Genomic DNA, 17,298 nt, shown 5'->3' with positions numbered 1-17,298 from the left:
CCTCTAAGAGTTAAAACATCTGCAGCCCGGTACAATCCTAATTTTTATAACATTGCCAATAAAACCTTAAATCTTGAATTTAAACATACACACTAGGGGGTAAAAATCAAGGAGCTTAAAGAAATGTATTTGTCTGTTTTAACATTATTGTTTCTATTAATTATTCAAACAATAATAATGAAAATACAACTAACTACACTTAAAGTAATAAACCTAAACTGGAGTCAAATTCAATTAAATATTGGAGGTCCTAAATATGTTAACAAATGGTGCACAGTTAACATGGGATTTAATAGAAACAAACTGTATCAATGTCTTAAACACTTTAAGTCTTTTACTATCTAATACATTTCTGTTTTTTATTTCACTATGCTCTTCTTCGCCTCTTTTATGAAGGTAGAAGTGAGGAAATGAGGACTGCACTGAGGAAACATGTGAGAGCAACAGAAAGTGTTTGGACACGGCCCACAGAGGAACAAAGGCCCTTCTTTGTGATTGGTCGAAACTCTGATAAACACTCTGCACTCCACCCTAACCTTGAGAGTACAGCTCTGAAACATCATGGCAACTGCAGGGAAGGTAAGTACTCTTCTGCTAATGTTTGAATGGATTTGAGCTGTCCTGCACATAAAAACACTGTTTGGTTCAGTGTTTATGGAGCAGAGGGAATGTTTACACTACTACAGGAAGGATATGAAGGGTGAGGCTGAATCTATCTAGCTTTTTATTGGAATGTTAGTTATATTAACAACTGCAAACGAGAAATACTCTGTTTCACAATCTATAATACAAAACATAAATCAGTGGAGAGATGTACATGTCAAGTCTTGCCTAACTGCCGGTTGAGGCTTCCTGTTATTGCAACATGTGTGCACAAGGAGGGGGAAAAGGGTCAAAGTCTTGAAGACAGTTTGTATGACTCTGTTATATTCAGCTCTATTGTTGTTATGTTATATTATTCAGCTCTATTGTTGTTATGTTATATATATATATTTACTGTGTATATATCATGATTATGTTATATTCAGATACATGGAGTAGAATAACTGATGGTAAATGGTAAAACTCTGATCCGTTTTTCTGCAGCCGAGGTTTTCAAAGTGAGAGGCGGGCCTCCCCAGAGGGACGTGTTCCAAACAGCTTCAGGGGAGGCTCAGTGAAAGGAAGTGGGAAATAGTAATTATACTATAGAGATAGATTAGAAATAAAGCAGTGTTTTTTTTAGCTTTACTGCCACTTTCACAGAGTCAGAAATGAATGCCTGAGGACAAACCTTTTTTATTTATGTGGTGTAGTCTGAAGTCATGTCAAACAGAGTATTGAGCTCTATTATAGTGTCAAATAACATTAAACATGATGCCAGACCAGCTGAAGTTCTCGGATGTTTTGTGTTGTAGGTGATCCGGTGCAAAGCTGCCGTAGCATGGGAGGCTGGGAAACCTCTCGTGATGGAGGAGGTGGAGGTGGCACCTCCTAAAGGTGGGGAAGTACGCCTCAAGGTAATAAATCAAGGCTGATGATAAAAGATAAAAAAGAATGTTGCTGCAAAGTCTTCATTCATTAATGTGCTTTCATTAATCTTTTATCTAATTAACTGCAATCAATTAAAGGCAATGCTGCAACTACAGAAGTAACAATAACATTAATTAAGACCAGCTCTACCTGAACCTTATCTGGACTCAGTGTGCTGTGCTATAATTAACTGTACAGGCCAACACTACAGTGTACTTTGCACCTTTACTTAGTTCTGTTGATATGTTGTAAGTGTGTGTGAGTTACTGTATTCTTAATTTACCTGAGTAAGGACACTTTTTTAATACAATGTTTACACCAGTGATATAACCTTTACTATAATTCTCACAAATCGGTAATTAAATATATGTTTTAATTACTCATAACATTTAATTTCCCCACATTACAGCAGATGTTCTTATTCAGATAAGAGCACGAGTAGTTTTAAATGGATTAACTATTGCATGGCTAAGATCGCGGACCGTTTTTCTTTTCAGATTGTGGCCACAGGGATCTGTCACACCGACTCCTACACACTAAGTGGCTCCGACCCTGAGGGAGTTTTCCCCGTAGTGCTGGGTCACGAGGGAGCTGGCATCGTTGAGAGTGTCGGCGAGGGAGTCACTAAATTTCAGCCAGGTTCTTCCTCTTTTGTCTTCTCTCCTTTTGCTGCATATGAATGGAAATGCTCAAACATAACATACTGCTTTTGTTTTAGGGGACACGGTCATACCTTTGTATATCCCACAGTGTGGAGAGTGCAAATTCTGTAAGAATCCCAAAACCAACTTGTGTCAAAAGATCAGGTAAATGTCCTGGGTTCAAACACATGAACATCTTGCCTTGTTGCCAGCTGATCTGATGTCAGATCTGTGCTTGTGTCTTGTTCTCCAGGCTCACTCAGGGCAAAGGCTTGATGCCAGATGGGACGACCCGTTTCTCTTGCAAAGGGAAGAGCCTCTTCCATTTCATGGGTTGTAGCACATTCTCTGAGTACACCGTGGTGGCTGAGATCTCCCTGGCCAAAGTGGACCACAAGGCCCCTCTGGACAAGGTGTGTCTGCTGGGCTGTGGCATCACCACTGGTTATGGAGCTGCTCTAAACACTGCCAAGGTGAGTCAGCCTCCTCAACTAACTGTGCTATGAACAGTCATCCCAACCAGTCACTACTAGTCACTATGCTATTATCAGAACAGTGGACACTGAAAGAATTAATCACCCACCCACAGTTTGGCCCAGGAATTCTCCTCCCTCTTTAGATGTTATGCCGACTTCATGGGGCCAGTGATTGTAGTTTTGGTCCAGTAAATTCATTGTTACCAGAGGATAAACCCTACTGACTTTGGTGACCCCTGGTTTTTCTTCCAGCGCCAACAGCAGATCCAAATTTTCACTTACCCTGTGAAATATCTCAACATTTACTGGATACATTTTTGTTAAGACATTCATGGTCCCCAGAAAATGTATGCCACAGGTCACTAATAGGCGGACTGCGGTCCACACCCACACTAAACGGCAAAAGGTTGACACCAAAAAACGGCTTTTAATCCAGAAGATTGCAGCCAAGTCAGCCAGTAACTTGTTATTATAATATTATTATGAAAGTACTTTTTATTTATAATTCTCAGTTGAATTATGACTCATTACCAGTGCTGTTGGTGTGGTTTCGTGAAATGTCTCAAACTTTCGGATTGATGGCCATGGAATTTGTAATAGCTTTGGCAATCCCTTGACTTTTCATCTACCATCATCATAATTTCTCCAGTAGTAGTATGCGAGGTAATGTTTGTTCCTTTTCTAATCATTTACCTAATGATTGCATTAGGTAGCACAAGTTGTATTCTACTCGGTCATATTCAACATCGTTCTTATTTTCCCTGCTGTGTATTGTGTCATTAATCACAGCAGACATGTGCTGACCCATACTTGCACTCTCCCATCATTTCAGGTGGAGGCAGGCTCAACCTGTGCAGTGTTTGGCCTGGGAGCGCTGGGCCTTGCAGCAATCATGGGCTGTAAAGCAGCTGGGGCAGCCAGGATTATTGGAGTCGATCTCAATCCTGACAAGTTTAAAACCGCCCGAGAGTTCGGTGCCACAGATGTGGTGAACCCGAAGGACCACAGCAAGCCAATCCAAGAGGTCCTGGTAGAGATGACAGATGGCGGCGTGGACTACTCCTTTGAATGTGTGGGCAACGTGGCAATCATGGTGAGTGGGGAAACTACAATCCCATATTAATGACCATCTCTTATACTAAGTAATTCAGCTCTGCATGCTGAATAAGCACATGATCCATAATTATATTTCTGATACTAGTGTTTTTATGAGTTCGTTTTTTATTTGAATTGAGAGTATTTACCACAATTTCACCCTTGCCAGGAGGGACAACCCTACTCTAAGCCCTCTAGGCAGCATGGCTATCATCAGGCCCTTTAAAAAAACAACCTTTATAATCAAAATTAAGCAATATTCAAAGACATGATCAGATGCTGTTTGGATCATGTTGATGTGACGCTGTCATGATATTGTCTCTTGGTGGCAGAGGGCAGCACTGGAGGCCTGCCATAAAGGATGGGGTACCAGCGTCATCATCGGGGTGGCAGCAGCCGGAAAAGAGATCTCCACCCGGCCCTTCCAGCTGGTGACCGGACGCACCTGGAAAGGCACTGCTTTTGGAGGTAATAAGCTAACCGTCATTAAGAGTGATCCCACAGTAGTACAGCAGGTGTAGTTTCAAGCAAATGTAACATTCACATCTATAAAATATTGCATTGTGAGACTATTCCTGAAAAGTAGTGTCCAATGTCATTTACACAGGATACAAGAGTGTCGCCAGTGTTCCCAAACTGGTGGAGGACTACATGAACAAGAAGCTCAAAGTGGATGAATTTGTGACTCACACTCTGCCCTTTGAAAAGATCACTGATGGTTTTGATCTCATGCATGCTGGGAAATGGTAAGCCTTGACTTAACATACATATTGAAGTTATGTGTGTATTAAATCTGTTATGGTAATGTGCGTATTAGACGAGTGTCCCTGTGGGTTTTGTCTGTTAAATACATTATGCGTCACTGCTGCCCCCTATTGAGGACAAAACTGACAGGGTTTTATAGTATTTTGCACCATGAGTGGTCATTCTTCAAATATGAGTCATGTATAATCTGATATCCATAATCTTTTTTTTATGTTTCAGCATTCGTGTTGTGCTACAGTTCTAGATGCAGAGGAACACAGGAAAACCAGGATCTCACTCCATGTTTATCCTTCTCAGTTCAATAAATAATCTTTCAATTCCCTGTTCAAGTCTGTTTTATTTAAACAATGCACAGTCAGACACCTCTTTGATCAGTGTTTCTCCCCTGAAGGAACACACACATACACAGAGAGAACACTGTGTGAAGAAAAAAAAACAGGCGAACCAAAACAAGATTATTCCGAAATATTCTTTGATGTAGACTGAATGAATAATAAGGTGGTACGACCGCAAACACCCAAATGGCATCAGTGCTGGAAGTGTGTTAATTGATGAGGATTTTTGAGTGGTTCTTTTTAATAACAGCGTCCTTTGATTATTCTTCCTGTAGAGTTTTAATAACAGGGCTCATTTTTTAATCCCACCGTTTCATAACTTATTGCTGTAAACGTCGGAGTCTCTCCGAGCTTCAGTGATGCACTTTCATTTCTAAAATGTTTCCTCAAACTAGAACTGACTTAAGAGAATTACTACAACACCCTGCACTCAGCTGTGCTATACTTGGTTAGGCAAAACATGTCAACAGCTCAGTTCACGCTCCACAGTGAAAACCCAGAGTCCTAATCATTATTGCATTTTAACATAGAAATGAAGCTGTCAAACAGTTCTCATCTATGCTATGGTTACATAAACAGTAATGAGAAAGAGGTGCAATTTATGCAGAAGTCAGTACTTGAGATGATGCAGAGTAAGAAAACAAAACATTTCCTGAATATTCTGTATTAATGTAAATATATATTAAGAGTCTTCTGCTCTGTAATTACGGGCGCATAACCTGCGTTTCACACTTAAAGGTCCGGTGTGTAAGATTAAAATCTCGATTGAAACTCATGGTGCTAGCATTAGGGTTTTCTATTCTATTCTGCTTTACTTTTATTCCAGTTTATCTAGCCATTTATACATCATACACGAGTTTTACTATTATACTATTATACATTTTTAGTGGCGCTTTCTCAGTTTGTGTTGGGAAGTTATCGTGTGAAGAACTTTGTGTTACATGTGCAAATAAAGTCTGATTGATTGATTCTATCTGCTTTTAATGCTAATGATTTAGTGTGTTTTGCACGCTGTAAGGGCATTTGTGTTTAAATTTAAGGAGGTAGCAGGTCAGTTTTGTTCAATCTTACACACTGGAGCTGCTAATCACGAGTCCAAATGCCAGCCATTAAACAAAAAGCCATCTCAAAATTTGTACCACTGTTCACTGATATATTTATAACTTCACAGCAGTCGATTCATTCATTCGTGTTGTTTACACAGTGTTGTGGAGAAACTGCTGAAGTCAAACGTCAACGGTGAGGTCGGCAGGTAAGAAAGTGTTCAGGAGCCTCTGATGTTTTATGCTGTAATATTTATTGTCGCTTGGCCAAGGAGAATTAGAGACACTTTCAAAGTTCATCAGAAGTGCCTGAGTCGGTCTCACATTCTGTCAAACTCATGCTGGTGGATAGACTTTAAACCCCAAGATAACACCACAAATACTACACGCCCAGAATATGCCAAAAAGAATATCTTTACCCATGTTTGTGTTACTGTCAGCACATTCTGGTTTATGTTAATGGAAGTCAATGGCAAACTATTATGTCTAGGAAGGCAACCTTCAGTTCCTTCGACCCTGGCCACCACAGTACTCAAGAGTTACAGTCATAGTGGCAGATAGTCATTTCCAGCAATGAAAGGCTGCTGAATTAAACCACTTTTGGGAATTAGATCACCAATCTATTCAAGGACAAATTCACCCACACAGATCTACAGAAGAGTCATTTATTACTCCATTAGAAGAAATACAAAGATGGCAGAGAAACTGTGATCACATTAGTCCTCTGAAAATGTAGAAATAATGAATGCTGCTAACACCAGGAGAATCCTCACATCAAGGTAAACAATGACTGTCGAAATAATGGGAATATATCAGTTAACGTGCCTTGAAATATTCCAGCGAGTTTTACTTCCTAGATTCACACATTAAGGCTCAATTTGCTACACAAGGGCTAATGGAAACACGAGACACTGTAAAGAGTTAGTTCAGCACTTGAATGACTTTGTGCTCGATGTCGTTATACTCATTCTGGTTATCTCTGTAAATGCTCCGTGGTTGCATCACATCTCTCCTAGCAACCGCGACTGACGTCCTCTACTGGAAAACTGACTGAAGACCGAGTACTAATAATAGCCACATTGAGGACAGAACAATTAAGTTGGAGTGCGTCTATCGGGCACATCAACAGGTACATACGACGGTGATGAGTGACCTTGCGATGAGCTGGCAACAGGCTGACATGAAGTGATAAATCTCATTTATTGATTCATTTCCTTTCAGAAGCGTTACAGAGATGAGTTCAGCAGTTTGGGAAATGTGTTTATTTTGCTTTCTTGCTGAGAGTTTGATAAAAAATAGAAAAAAGATTCAAACAGCTCTCGTATCTGTCCGTTAAATATGAAGCTACATCTAGGAGATGGTTAGCTTTGCTTAAAATAAAGACTTGAACGGGGAAAAAGCTCGCCTGGCTCTGAGCGAAACTCACAAAATCCACCTACTAGCATCTCTAATGCTCACTAATTAACACATTACATCTCATTTGTCGAGTCCATACAATTTGTAAAACGTGTTAATTACCAAGCTTTCAAGGCACTGCTTAGCATTTCTTTTTCATTTTGGACAGAGCCAAGCGAGCCTGTTCGCCTTCCAGTCTTCATAATATGCCAAGTTAACAGTCACCTGGTCTTAAAAAGGGACAGACGTGAGAGTGTTATTAATCTTCTCTAACGTGTATTTAAATATGTCTGCTGTTAAACTGAACTTTTACATTTTTTGGCCTCTTGTTATTTTCTACGTCTAAAATAAGCTTCGAGTTGCTCGTTGTTGAGGTTGTGACACTTGTTGATGCCGTTTCCCAGAACCCTCCCATCTAAAAAGTATTGCTAATTTCTTTTCAGTCCGTCTACGGGAAATTCTTATGACGTCTGATTAAGGTTAGCAGAGAGAAGATGAGAGAAAAGAAGCGCAGCATGGGGTAATGGTTGAATTTGCCCTGAGCTCCACACACCACAGACGACAACTAGCCAGCCAGTAAAAACTCTGCGTGACATTACCCACAAGTCAAAAACAGGCCTGATGTCAAGCCCGACCACTAAGCAAAACCAAAACCTAATAAATACTTTCATATTTCTTTCAGAGGACACAGTTTTTCACTAATAAAGCGATCCACATTTGATATATGACACATTCAAGTACTTCCATTTAATTTGAGGAACCAATATTTAATTCAAAGAACAATGGGAGCCACAGTTAAACTGAGCTCTAGGAGTGGTACCTCATGATTGAGATGTGTGTGTCTGTCTGTGTGTGTGTGTCATGTGTGTGTGCGCGCGTGTGTGTAGGTGTAAGAATCAGAGGTGCTGGGTGTCTGTGTCTGGAAAGTCCAGTCCTTGGTTTGCGTTCAGGTCCAGCCTACACTTGGCTCAGGAAATGAGCCCGACCGTTGTCCTCCAGGCGGCGGGTGAGGATCTCGCAGCCAGTCTCCGTCACCAGCAAGGTGTGTTCAAATTGAGCTGAGCGCTTCCCATCTCTGGTCACCGCTGTCCAGCCGTCGGGCCACGTCTCATCTTGCCAGCCACCTGAGACATTACACACACACATATAAGGCTTAAAACACCATTAATTAAACAGTTGCAGAAACAAAACCCGTCAAGTCTGGCACTGAATCACCGGATCTCTGTGAGGTATTAAGTGGGTTTTAAGATTTTAATGACCCGTTTTAAAGCATGACTGGGTCTGCTGTTACACATCTCATTTAACCCCTCGTGAGCCAGTTATCAGCCTCAAATCCTCATACTTCATTCAAGCTTTTAGTGCAAAAGGGACCAAGTTTTTGGCTCTGGATTTATATTTAGAGCTCTTGAGAATCTTTGGCAATTTTACAAGCTTGCTTTAATATTTTTGTTGCTGTCAAAATATTATTAGTTCCTTTATAGGATGAGAACATTGTCCAACTTCTAAACCCAAATAGACCATTTAAAACCAAAATGGATCTCCTGAAAAATGCAGTAGGACAAAGCTGAAAACATTTTTCTCAACTTAGAACAAATAAGTTGCCTTTCTGGGGATAAGTGGTTATAACAATAGTAATGTTTTAGTCCGACGTTGTATTTTACTCTACTCTCGCTTTACTGTCTCCTGTCTGCTACGTTTGTTTTATATAATCGCTACAACTCTGCATAACTGATCAATTAAATCCATTATGTTTAATTGAAATGATTATCTCTATAATTACCCCTACTGTTTTCACATTGCTCTTAATATTTGCAGTTACACTCACCTTCACATATCATGGGCTCAATAGTGAACACATGGCCAGGCTTCATAACTCCGACGGCTTTGTTTTCTGGGAAAGAAACGAACACAGAGATCATCGTCATGTAGGAGGACAACACATTCGAACTTTCAGGGATCTACGGCGTGTACGCGGAGCAGTGTGGCTACTCACTGGCATAATGTGGCACATTGGGAGCGGTGTGGAAGAGTCTGTGGATGCCGTGGCCACAGTAGCTCCGCACCACAGAGAAGCCGTTGGCCTGAGCGTGCTTCTGGATGATGTTACCTAATTCTCTATAGCGAATGCCAGGCTTCACTGTCACAACAGAAGGAAAGCAAAGTAGTAAAACGAGGGTCACAGGCTTCGGAAAACTGTAGATCACGGTCAACAAATAAAACCCCAATTCCAAAAAATGTTGGGACGCTGTGTAAAAAGTGAAACTGCAATCTGTTTTTATTGACATTTTACAGAGCCACCCAACCTTTTTGGAATTGGGGTTGTATAAAGGCTGACAGATATCTGGGCGTTAAACAAGATTCTAATGATGTATGCTGAACATTTTTGAAAAGAACTCTTTAAATGTGACTATTAAAATAATTCTGACCACAGTGTGTGTGTGTGTGTGTGTGTGTGTGTGTGTGTGTGTGTTGTGCTCTAATAACAAAACAACCTCACTTCAAGGTAGCCGCTCTGGAGATTTCAATCATATTACACAATGTTCCTCTGCAGATGGATTTACAAATTGAAGTGTAAATGTTCAATTTTCTTTCTTTATTCAGAGCACTTGAAGTACTTTTCATTTAGGGTAGCTTAAAAGTTTTATTGGGAATAGGTTCGAAAGAAAATGCTGTTTCTGAAGGTCAACAACGTCAGAGCTCTCTGGTGGACAAACTATGCAATGGCCACGCAGTTCCTAAATGAATTAAAGTGCATCTTTGGTATTTCTGTACTGCATTTTTTTGCATTATAGCCAGACATATTTACCCATACAGATATCTGATTTACTCTCAACCCAACAACCATCATAGCGCTGTGTAACGTATGACAAAAATGCAGTGAAGGTTTGGCTAACATCAATAAAATTGAAAAAACAAAACAAAAAAAACAACCAACAACAAAGCTTGAATTCCTACCGGAGTCGATCGCTTGCATAAGGCATTCATATGTGGTCTGAACCAGTTTCTTTGCTTCTTCGTCCACGTCTCCGACATAGAAGGTTTCATTGAGGTCACCATGGAAACCGTTGTGGTAGACAGTGATGTCCACTGTGTAAGAGTGAGATGATAAACACGTCAGAGCCACATGACAAACTACTTTCTATTTGGTTTAAACACAAAGAAAGTGCTGTTATGACCGATAAAACATAACTGCGTGTATTGGTTGGACATGAAAATGTCCCTTCTTTAAAAAAAAAAAAAAAATTGCTGATGAAATTGGAATTGCTGGTAGCAAACTGGGACTTTTCCCACTTAACGAGAAATATAGAGAGCAGAGAATGCGAATAGCAAATCCCCGCTGGTAAAGGTTAATGAAACAATTTGTCTTGTCGGACCACGCAGCGAGAGATGACTTACTGGCAAACACTCCATCAGACACTCTGAGGGGAGTGGCGGATAGAAGACATGGTATTAAGCAGAAATATTCATAAAGAGGCTAAAATTGGCCAAACTCCCGCTGACAAAATTTCAAGACGCTGGTAGAACCATTTGTCACGGAGGAGGAAGCTCTTTTTTTTTTCCCCACCCCACTCTCTTTAATAAAACATTTCCCTTGGTTTCAACTTAGCTTAAGTTAGGATGTGTTTGATAGTGAGAATATTAACAACAATAAGACAATTTGCTGGAAAGGTCAATGTTAGGTTTGTTAAAGGAATTTCAAAACGAAAAAATATGTGCCGCTGTCACTCTAAATTCAATCATTTTCATGAAACAGTCACCGGCAGCTGTGGTAGATGGTGCACTTGGGTCCCAACATCGTATGATTTATAGTGTAATGAGCATACCATTGAGGATATCTCCTTCTTGTAGTAGTCTTCTGTCTGGGATGCCATGGCAGATGACTTCATTGACAGACGTGCAGCAGGATTTAGGGAAGTTGTAGTAGTTGAGAGGAGAGGGGTAGCAGTTCCTCGCCGTACAAGCCTGAACAGACAAAGCAGCTGGTTAGAGAGACAACAAGTGACGAAGATGAGATCGGATAAAGACGGGTGACCATGTGTTATAGAAAAGGGAAAAAATACCAGATGCACAGCGTGGTCGATTTCTTCTGTTGTAATGCCCGGCTTCACCATCATGGCTGCGATGTCTAGGACTTCTCGTGCCAACTGCCAAGTAACATACAAAACCAACATGTACTAAATGGAAAACTAACGAAGCAATGCCGGGACACAATGTCTGATTTGTTACCTTGCACACCACTCTCATGCCCTCAATGTCATCAGGTGACAGGATCTTGATCTGTGACGTCCCCTTCAGAAACTGCTCAGACTCAGAGATCCCTGAGTGAAGGAAACAAAGAGACGGCCGCTATCATTCACACGTCAGCGCTCGGTGAAGCTGATGAGCTGACTCAAACAGCACCGCGCAAAGCAGCTGTCGGAAGTCTATCAATTTTTTAGACGTGGCATCAACCTGGACCATCGCAGCTGGATCTACATACTCCTAATTGATTTTATTTAACATCGTGAGTGACAGTTGACAATAAGCCATCTGGTAGTGAGAATGCACGAGGCATCGCCACCCTTTCTGCTGACTTTTACCTTCTGCGGTGTCTTGACTCCTGGCAGCTTCAACAGAGTACACGATTAATTCAACACCGGACCATGAGTACAAGTGATGAGAGGATGAATCAACAGAAACATCTTTCATAGTACAAAAGAAACTTTTTTCAATGTATGAAATGCGTAGAGTCTAAAGGCTAAACTCCACCGGGCACAGATGCGTTTTCTGTGTAGCCATTCTAGTCAAATTTCGAAACCCCACCAAATAAAACATCCTGTGCAAAAGAGAAACAAATTAACTATGTAGCATATTTAGAAGCACATAAAACTATGGGAAATGACCAAATCTGAGCAAGATAAAGTCTGGACGGCAAACCGCTTCTGAAACAGGGTTTGAAGTTGCTGTGTGTGGAATGGGCTAAATCAGCACCGCGGCTGCACTGTGATGGAGACGTGCCCGGTGGGACTTTGTCCTAAGATTGGGTGAAGCTGAATATAAAAATTATTGGTTTTGTTGATATCACTCAGCTTAACTTTTACTGTGTTATATTAGAACATGAAAAGGGGCATTATTACTTGTGTAACCCCGTTTCTACTTTTACAATCATACGTTACACACACATTATATACATATATGTATAGCTATACATACACATATGTATGTATGTATACACATACATAGATACATACATAGATACATACATAGATACATACATAGATACATACATACATAGGTTTGTTCTGACACTCTACATTTCTAATGGACGAGCAAAGGGACTGGCAGCGCTATGGTGCTATAGATAACTAGGTGCTCCTGCAGAGAATAAGCTACAGCATCAGCACCTCAGCAGAGGAGAGACTCTAATGACACTCACACTGTCGACTCAGAAGAACAGAGCAGGATTGTTAAATGGGGAAGAACAGAATGCATGTGCGTCACGTGCAATAATGCTTGGCAATAAATTAAGACGACCTGCAGTTCAACTAAACATTAAACAAGATCGTGACGTTATTCTTGGACTGAAAAGCACATTAGGAGAGTATTTCAGTACGGCGAGTCATCAACAATTCGCTGATTTATAATTCATTAACTCAACAAGATGATTGCTGGATGAGCATGAACAGTTGCCTAGCAACACGGACTTTAGACAGGTTTGTGTACAAGTCAAATACAGCCCTCCTTTTGACCTGAAGAGCCTACAGTGTGAGTGCAACAATCAACTGGACTTACTTACGCTTTGATACGTCTGCTCACAAAAGAAGCAAAGCATGAGACAAATCACAGTGTGCACATTATATCATCTTCATAATGGTATGACACTTCCTCATATGTTCACTGGTGCTAATAATTGCCGGTTTACACAGTTCCAGATGTGACTGCAGCTCAACAACAGTGCTGTGTTTAAAAAACAAAAACACACACACACGCACACGCACACGCACACACACACACACACACACACTAGCCTGTAACGATTGCGCCTCAGTCCCCAAGAAGGCATCACAGGAGAATGAAAGGAGACTGTAACCATGACTACCTGAGTATGGATCTATGCAGTCAGATGACAAGGATGTAGAGGTTGCCATGGTTGCACAATGAATGGCTGGCCCAGAGACATAGACGTAACATAAGCCAGGCTACAATGAAGATATCAAACTGAACGATTCTGTTAAAGTACCAAAGAAGGAACTGCGTAAAATTAAAATGTATACACAACTAAGAAATCAGATTTTTATTCATCAAGCAGTTTTTCACAGCAATTCTGAATCAAATTAACTAAAAAAAAAAAAATACTACCGATCCTACTGAGAAGACACATCCCATTACACAGCAGTAACCGCTTCAGACATCAGCTGAAAACCACATAATAACAAGGTTCAAATGCATGAAGTCATTGCAGGCAGCTGTTTGGGAGTGCCAACACAACATTATGTCATGTTTGTGGGTTTTCTTCATTACTTTCTCTTTTAAATAAAAACTATTATAAACAGTCGATAAAACCACGGCGTCGTTTTGTCCAATTAAGGCTCGATGAGAGACAAACTAGGGAGAAAGCAGCGTTTAAGAACCCCGGGCATGTTCTTTGTAACGCTCAGACTTCGGCATTTGCCTCCTGTCCTGTTTGTATAGAGTTCTTTAGCCAACAGGACAAGAGATATCAGCTTATCTGTGTATTCATGCATAAAAGTTCTATCGAACACATGCATGGATGACCGCTTTGTCCGTCTGTTGTAACAGACCGAGACAGGCCTTCAACAGCATGTGCACTCACACACTATCAAATCTATAAAGTCGTATTTTGAAGTCATCTGTAAATCTCAGAGGTGTCAATGGACCTGGTTCTCATTCAGGATCGCAAAAATAACCTCTTATCTTCCACTAATATAATGCCAGACTCAGTTTTTTACCACTTAGCTTAATTATAGCTTAATTGTAAAGCAGTGTGCTCACTTGATAACATGTTTCTTTTTAGTTAATCCATTGCCGTGCCACATAACATAGTTCTTACTAAAAAAAAACAAAAAAAAAAAAACACACAATAAAAATAAAAGACCTCCTACTATTAAAGCCTTAAAACTGCAGTTTATTCCGGGGGTTATTCAAATTAAAAGTGACTGATCCTTGCAAGAACTTCAGTCCGCTCCAGTATATCATACTGTAATCGGAGCAGTACATTCTGATATTTAAACTGTAAATGGATATTTTAGCCAGAGGTGGCACTTGTGGAAAGATTGAGGGGTAAATGAAATCATGAATAATTGTCCTCTAGGCACCAGGAATAACCACAGCAGACAGATTTCATAATAATCTGGCCAGCAGTTGTTGAGGTTATTTTGCTCCGAAGCAACAGATGGATGGACAGACTGACCAACATCATCATTCTTAGGTCCTGCAGCTAGCACAGGACAAAACTCAAGCTGCGGTGTGAATGTCGTCTGGCAACTCAGCCAGTGGAATGGGGGTAGTATTGGGTTATTGGGACTACTTCTTATAATTATTTGCACTTGCAGGTGAGAACTTACCTCTGGGATGATCAGAATAATCAGGTCTTTGGATGTCACTGGGCACAGGCCTCATGGGAGTCTACACCAGGGGGGCAAGGAGAGGACAGAAACATTACATCATGGAATAAACCAGCACAGAGATCAGAAAATAACTGAAGAAAGACAGTTTTTACACTTTATGTTGCTCTCTGTTGTTTGTCTGTTTCTATTTTCGCCACTGCTGTACTACTTTACTTTTGGGAGAAACTTCAGTGCCATAAAATTGTTTTTTTCCCAAACACATTCAACTCACTATTTGACCCGTGTTGTAGCTTTTCATGATTTTAAATATGGTGTCGTGTGTAGCAATGACTGTTTTATTATCTCTGCTTAAAAAGGTATTTAAATAAGTGGCTTAAGCGCTTAAATAAGTTGCAAAATTGTCTCACAAAATGCTGGTAAAATATAAAAACAGGTCATAGATAGATAGATAGATAGATAGATAGATAGATAGATAGATAGATAGATAGATAGATAGATAGATAGATAGATAGAGAAGCTTTTTGTCTTCCCTGTTGCTGCCATGGTTAGTTACTGATTTAATTAAGAACAACCAATGAGAGACAAAAAAAAAGGGCGGCGCCGCAATTTCCCATTTAATGAGTCATATGCGGAAAAAAGTGCAAAATTATGTAAGAGCTTACCAATGGGTAGTAAGGGCGTAGTTTTCCTGTGTAACGGTAACCCGGCCATGGGTCTGTGTTGATGTCCTTCTCCACACAGTTCTTTGATTCATTCTGGTTCTTGTCCTCCTCTAAAAAAAAACAAAACAACACAAGATCTCTGAAGCATGTGGCGCCGGTGTGCGAGCTCACAGTCGAGGGCGATCATGTGTTCTCTACTTTGGTAACAAGCTCTAATTGAACTCCATACGCAAGTTCAGTTGTTGCTTTCCATCAGTGCTATTAACCAAAATAGCATGCAAGCAATTCATGAACTGCGATCGAGTCTGGCACGGAGCTTGATATTTAATTACAAGGAAGTGACGGCGATCGGTAATACTTACTTGCTTTTTTGTGCAGCAGCTTGTGAGAACCCCAGCTCCCTTTGAAACATTCCTGGAAATGAAATCAGAGAAAGAAACTCTGAAGGGGGCAATAACAGAGAGACAGATCCGTGTATATTTTGATTGATACAGAGCAAAAAAATATGTTTAAAGGGTATCCCCAGCGAATGGCTGATGGTCACATGCATGTTCACAACTTTGATTGCACATATTGCATCATAGAAAGTGCCCTAGAGGTAGAGACTGTCCTGAATGTGTCTCACGATCACTCCAATATTCACTCTTTATTGCCTATTTTTAAAAGGTGTTTGTTTCTTCAATGAACAGCAGAGAGAGAGAGAGAGAGAGAGAGAGACAGAGAGAGAGAGAGATGGGGGAATATAGCTGGGTCATGTTGCACAGGCAAAAACTGCAATCACAGCAGGGACCTCTGGGGTCAAATACCATGGCAGCACAAGATCATTGAAACCGTCACCCTCACCTGACTATTTATAAAGCTTGGGATTCAAAAGAACATTAGATCTACACAAAGAGAGAGAGCTCCTCTGCACAGATGTTGCCTTCGACGTAGTGTCGTGCTGCCAAGGAAAAAAAATAGCCACAAAGCAGCACACACACACACAAACTTGGCCTCCGAACAAAGTACAGAGGCTGCAAGTATATACTAAAAGTCCTGCTCAGCTGAACTTCTGCTGAATAACTTCTTTTTAAAAAAGCTGCAGGGACATGAGTCAGACTCCAAGGCCAAGAGGAGATCATCTTTAAAAAAAAGTGACAGATTTGTGTCTGGCATGGTCAAACATCGTGGCATCAACTCTTCAGCACGTTACAACTGTAATCTCGTTACTTGCAGTCCAAATGCGTTACTTATAATACCTGCTTCATTTCTCACACACACACACAGCAGATGAACTTTACACCACAGGCTTTTTCATGTTGACCCGGTGTGTTACTCACTTTAGCCAGGCAACAGTTAGCTGGCTAGTCGTTTTCCATGGGCCTACTGTTACAAAGATAGCATCACTTACAATCTCTAACTGCATTATTTATCCCCGGCAATCTGTCTTACATTACACAGACAGGAGGCTATGGTTAACATTAAGTAAATTAACCATTTACCAAGCACACACACACACACACATGTCTACCTAGCTTTACAGTTAGCAGCCTCGTGAAGAAGACACCGGGCCTTGCTAACGGAGCTACAGCCGAGGTTTGAACCCCGCGGACAGGCCGAGGAAGCGAGCAGTACCTGCGAGCAGAAATAGGAGCCTTGGATACCAAGCTTGATACATGTAGGACACTGAAGTTTGGCGTCCTTGCTGCAGCCCTCTGTCTCACACTCCCTTCTAGCCTCGGTGCTCGCCATGCCTTCGTCTGCAGGAGAGGGGTGGAGTCGCAGGGGGGGGAAGCAGCCAGGCGGCGGAGGCGGAGGCGGCGGCAC

General features: G+C 40.9%; 2 protein-coding genes across 2 annotated transcripts; one reads left to right on the top strand and one right to left on the bottom strand.

Moving 5' to 3' along the window:
- The first annotated feature begins 433 nt into the window (after nucleotides 1-433).
- LOC104929593 (alcohol dehydrogenase class-3 chain L) lies at nucleotides 434-4,813 on the top strand. The gene is made up of 9 exons (XM_010744156.3): nucleotides 434-579; nucleotides 1,398-1,499; nucleotides 2,010-2,151; nucleotides 2,231-2,318; nucleotides 2,407-2,626; nucleotides 3,462-3,722; nucleotides 4,057-4,192; nucleotides 4,332-4,470; nucleotides 4,709-4,813. Exons 1-9 carry the CDS (start codon nucleotides 562-564, stop codon nucleotides 4,731-4,733), a joined length of 1,131 nt encoding a protein of 376 aa, XP_010742458.3. The 5' UTR covers nucleotides 434-561; the 3' UTR covers nucleotides 4,734-4,813.
- Nucleotides 4,814-6,518: 1,705 nt separating this feature from the next.
- metap1 (methionyl aminopeptidase 1) lies at nucleotides 6,519-17,297 on the bottom strand. The gene is made up of 11 exons (XM_019262726.2): nucleotides 17,107-17,297; nucleotides 15,855-15,906; nucleotides 15,493-15,602; nucleotides 14,828-14,888; nucleotides 11,490-11,581; nucleotides 11,324-11,407; nucleotides 11,087-11,225; nucleotides 10,218-10,349; nucleotides 9,256-9,399; nucleotides 9,088-9,153; nucleotides 6,519-8,386 (listed from the first exon to the last, which is right to left on the bottom strand). Exons 1-11 carry the CDS (start codon nucleotides 17,221-17,223, stop codon nucleotides 8,220-8,222), a joined length of 1,164 nt encoding a protein of 387 aa, XP_019118271.1. The 5' UTR covers nucleotides 17,224-17,297; the 3' UTR covers nucleotides 6,519-8,219.
- Nucleotide 17,298: the final 1 nt, after the last annotated feature.

The sequence above is a fragment of the Larimichthys crocea genome, chromosome XXIV (assembly GCF_000972845.2).
Source record: "Larimichthys crocea isolate SSNF chromosome XXIV, L_crocea_2.0, whole genome shotgun sequence".
Lineage (NCBI taxonomy): Eukaryota > Metazoa > Chordata > Actinopteri > Sciaenidae > Larimichthys > Larimichthys crocea.
The sequence above is the reverse complement of the archived record's forward strand: the minus strand, read 5'-3'. Positions and strand labels throughout refer to the sequence as shown.

Excerpts from the sequence above, each read along its gene's own strand:
- metap1 (XM_019262726.2), bottom strand. The coding sequence starts at position 17,223 with ATGGCGAGCACCGAGGCTAGAAGGGAGTGTGAGACAGAGGGCTGCAGC. Across the intron at positions 15,907-17,106 it reads GCTCCTATTTCTGCTCGCAG|GAATGTTTCAAAGGGAGCTG; the intron begins GTACTGCTCGCT and ends TTTCATTTCCAG. Across the intron at positions 9,154-9,255 it reads CAATGTGCCACATTATGCCA|AAAACAAAGCCGTCGGAGTT; the intron begins GTGAGTAGCCAC and ends TTTCTTTCCCAG.
- LOC104929593 (XM_010744156.3), top strand. Across the intron at positions 2,627-3,461 it reads CTGCTCTAAACACTGCCAAG|GTGGAGGCAGGCTCAACCTG; the intron begins GTGAGTCAGCCT and ends CCATCATTTCAG. Across the intron at positions 3,723-4,056 it reads TGGGCAACGTGGCAATCATG|AGGGCAGCACTGGAGGCCTG; the intron begins GTGAGTGGGGAA and ends TCTTGGTGGCAG.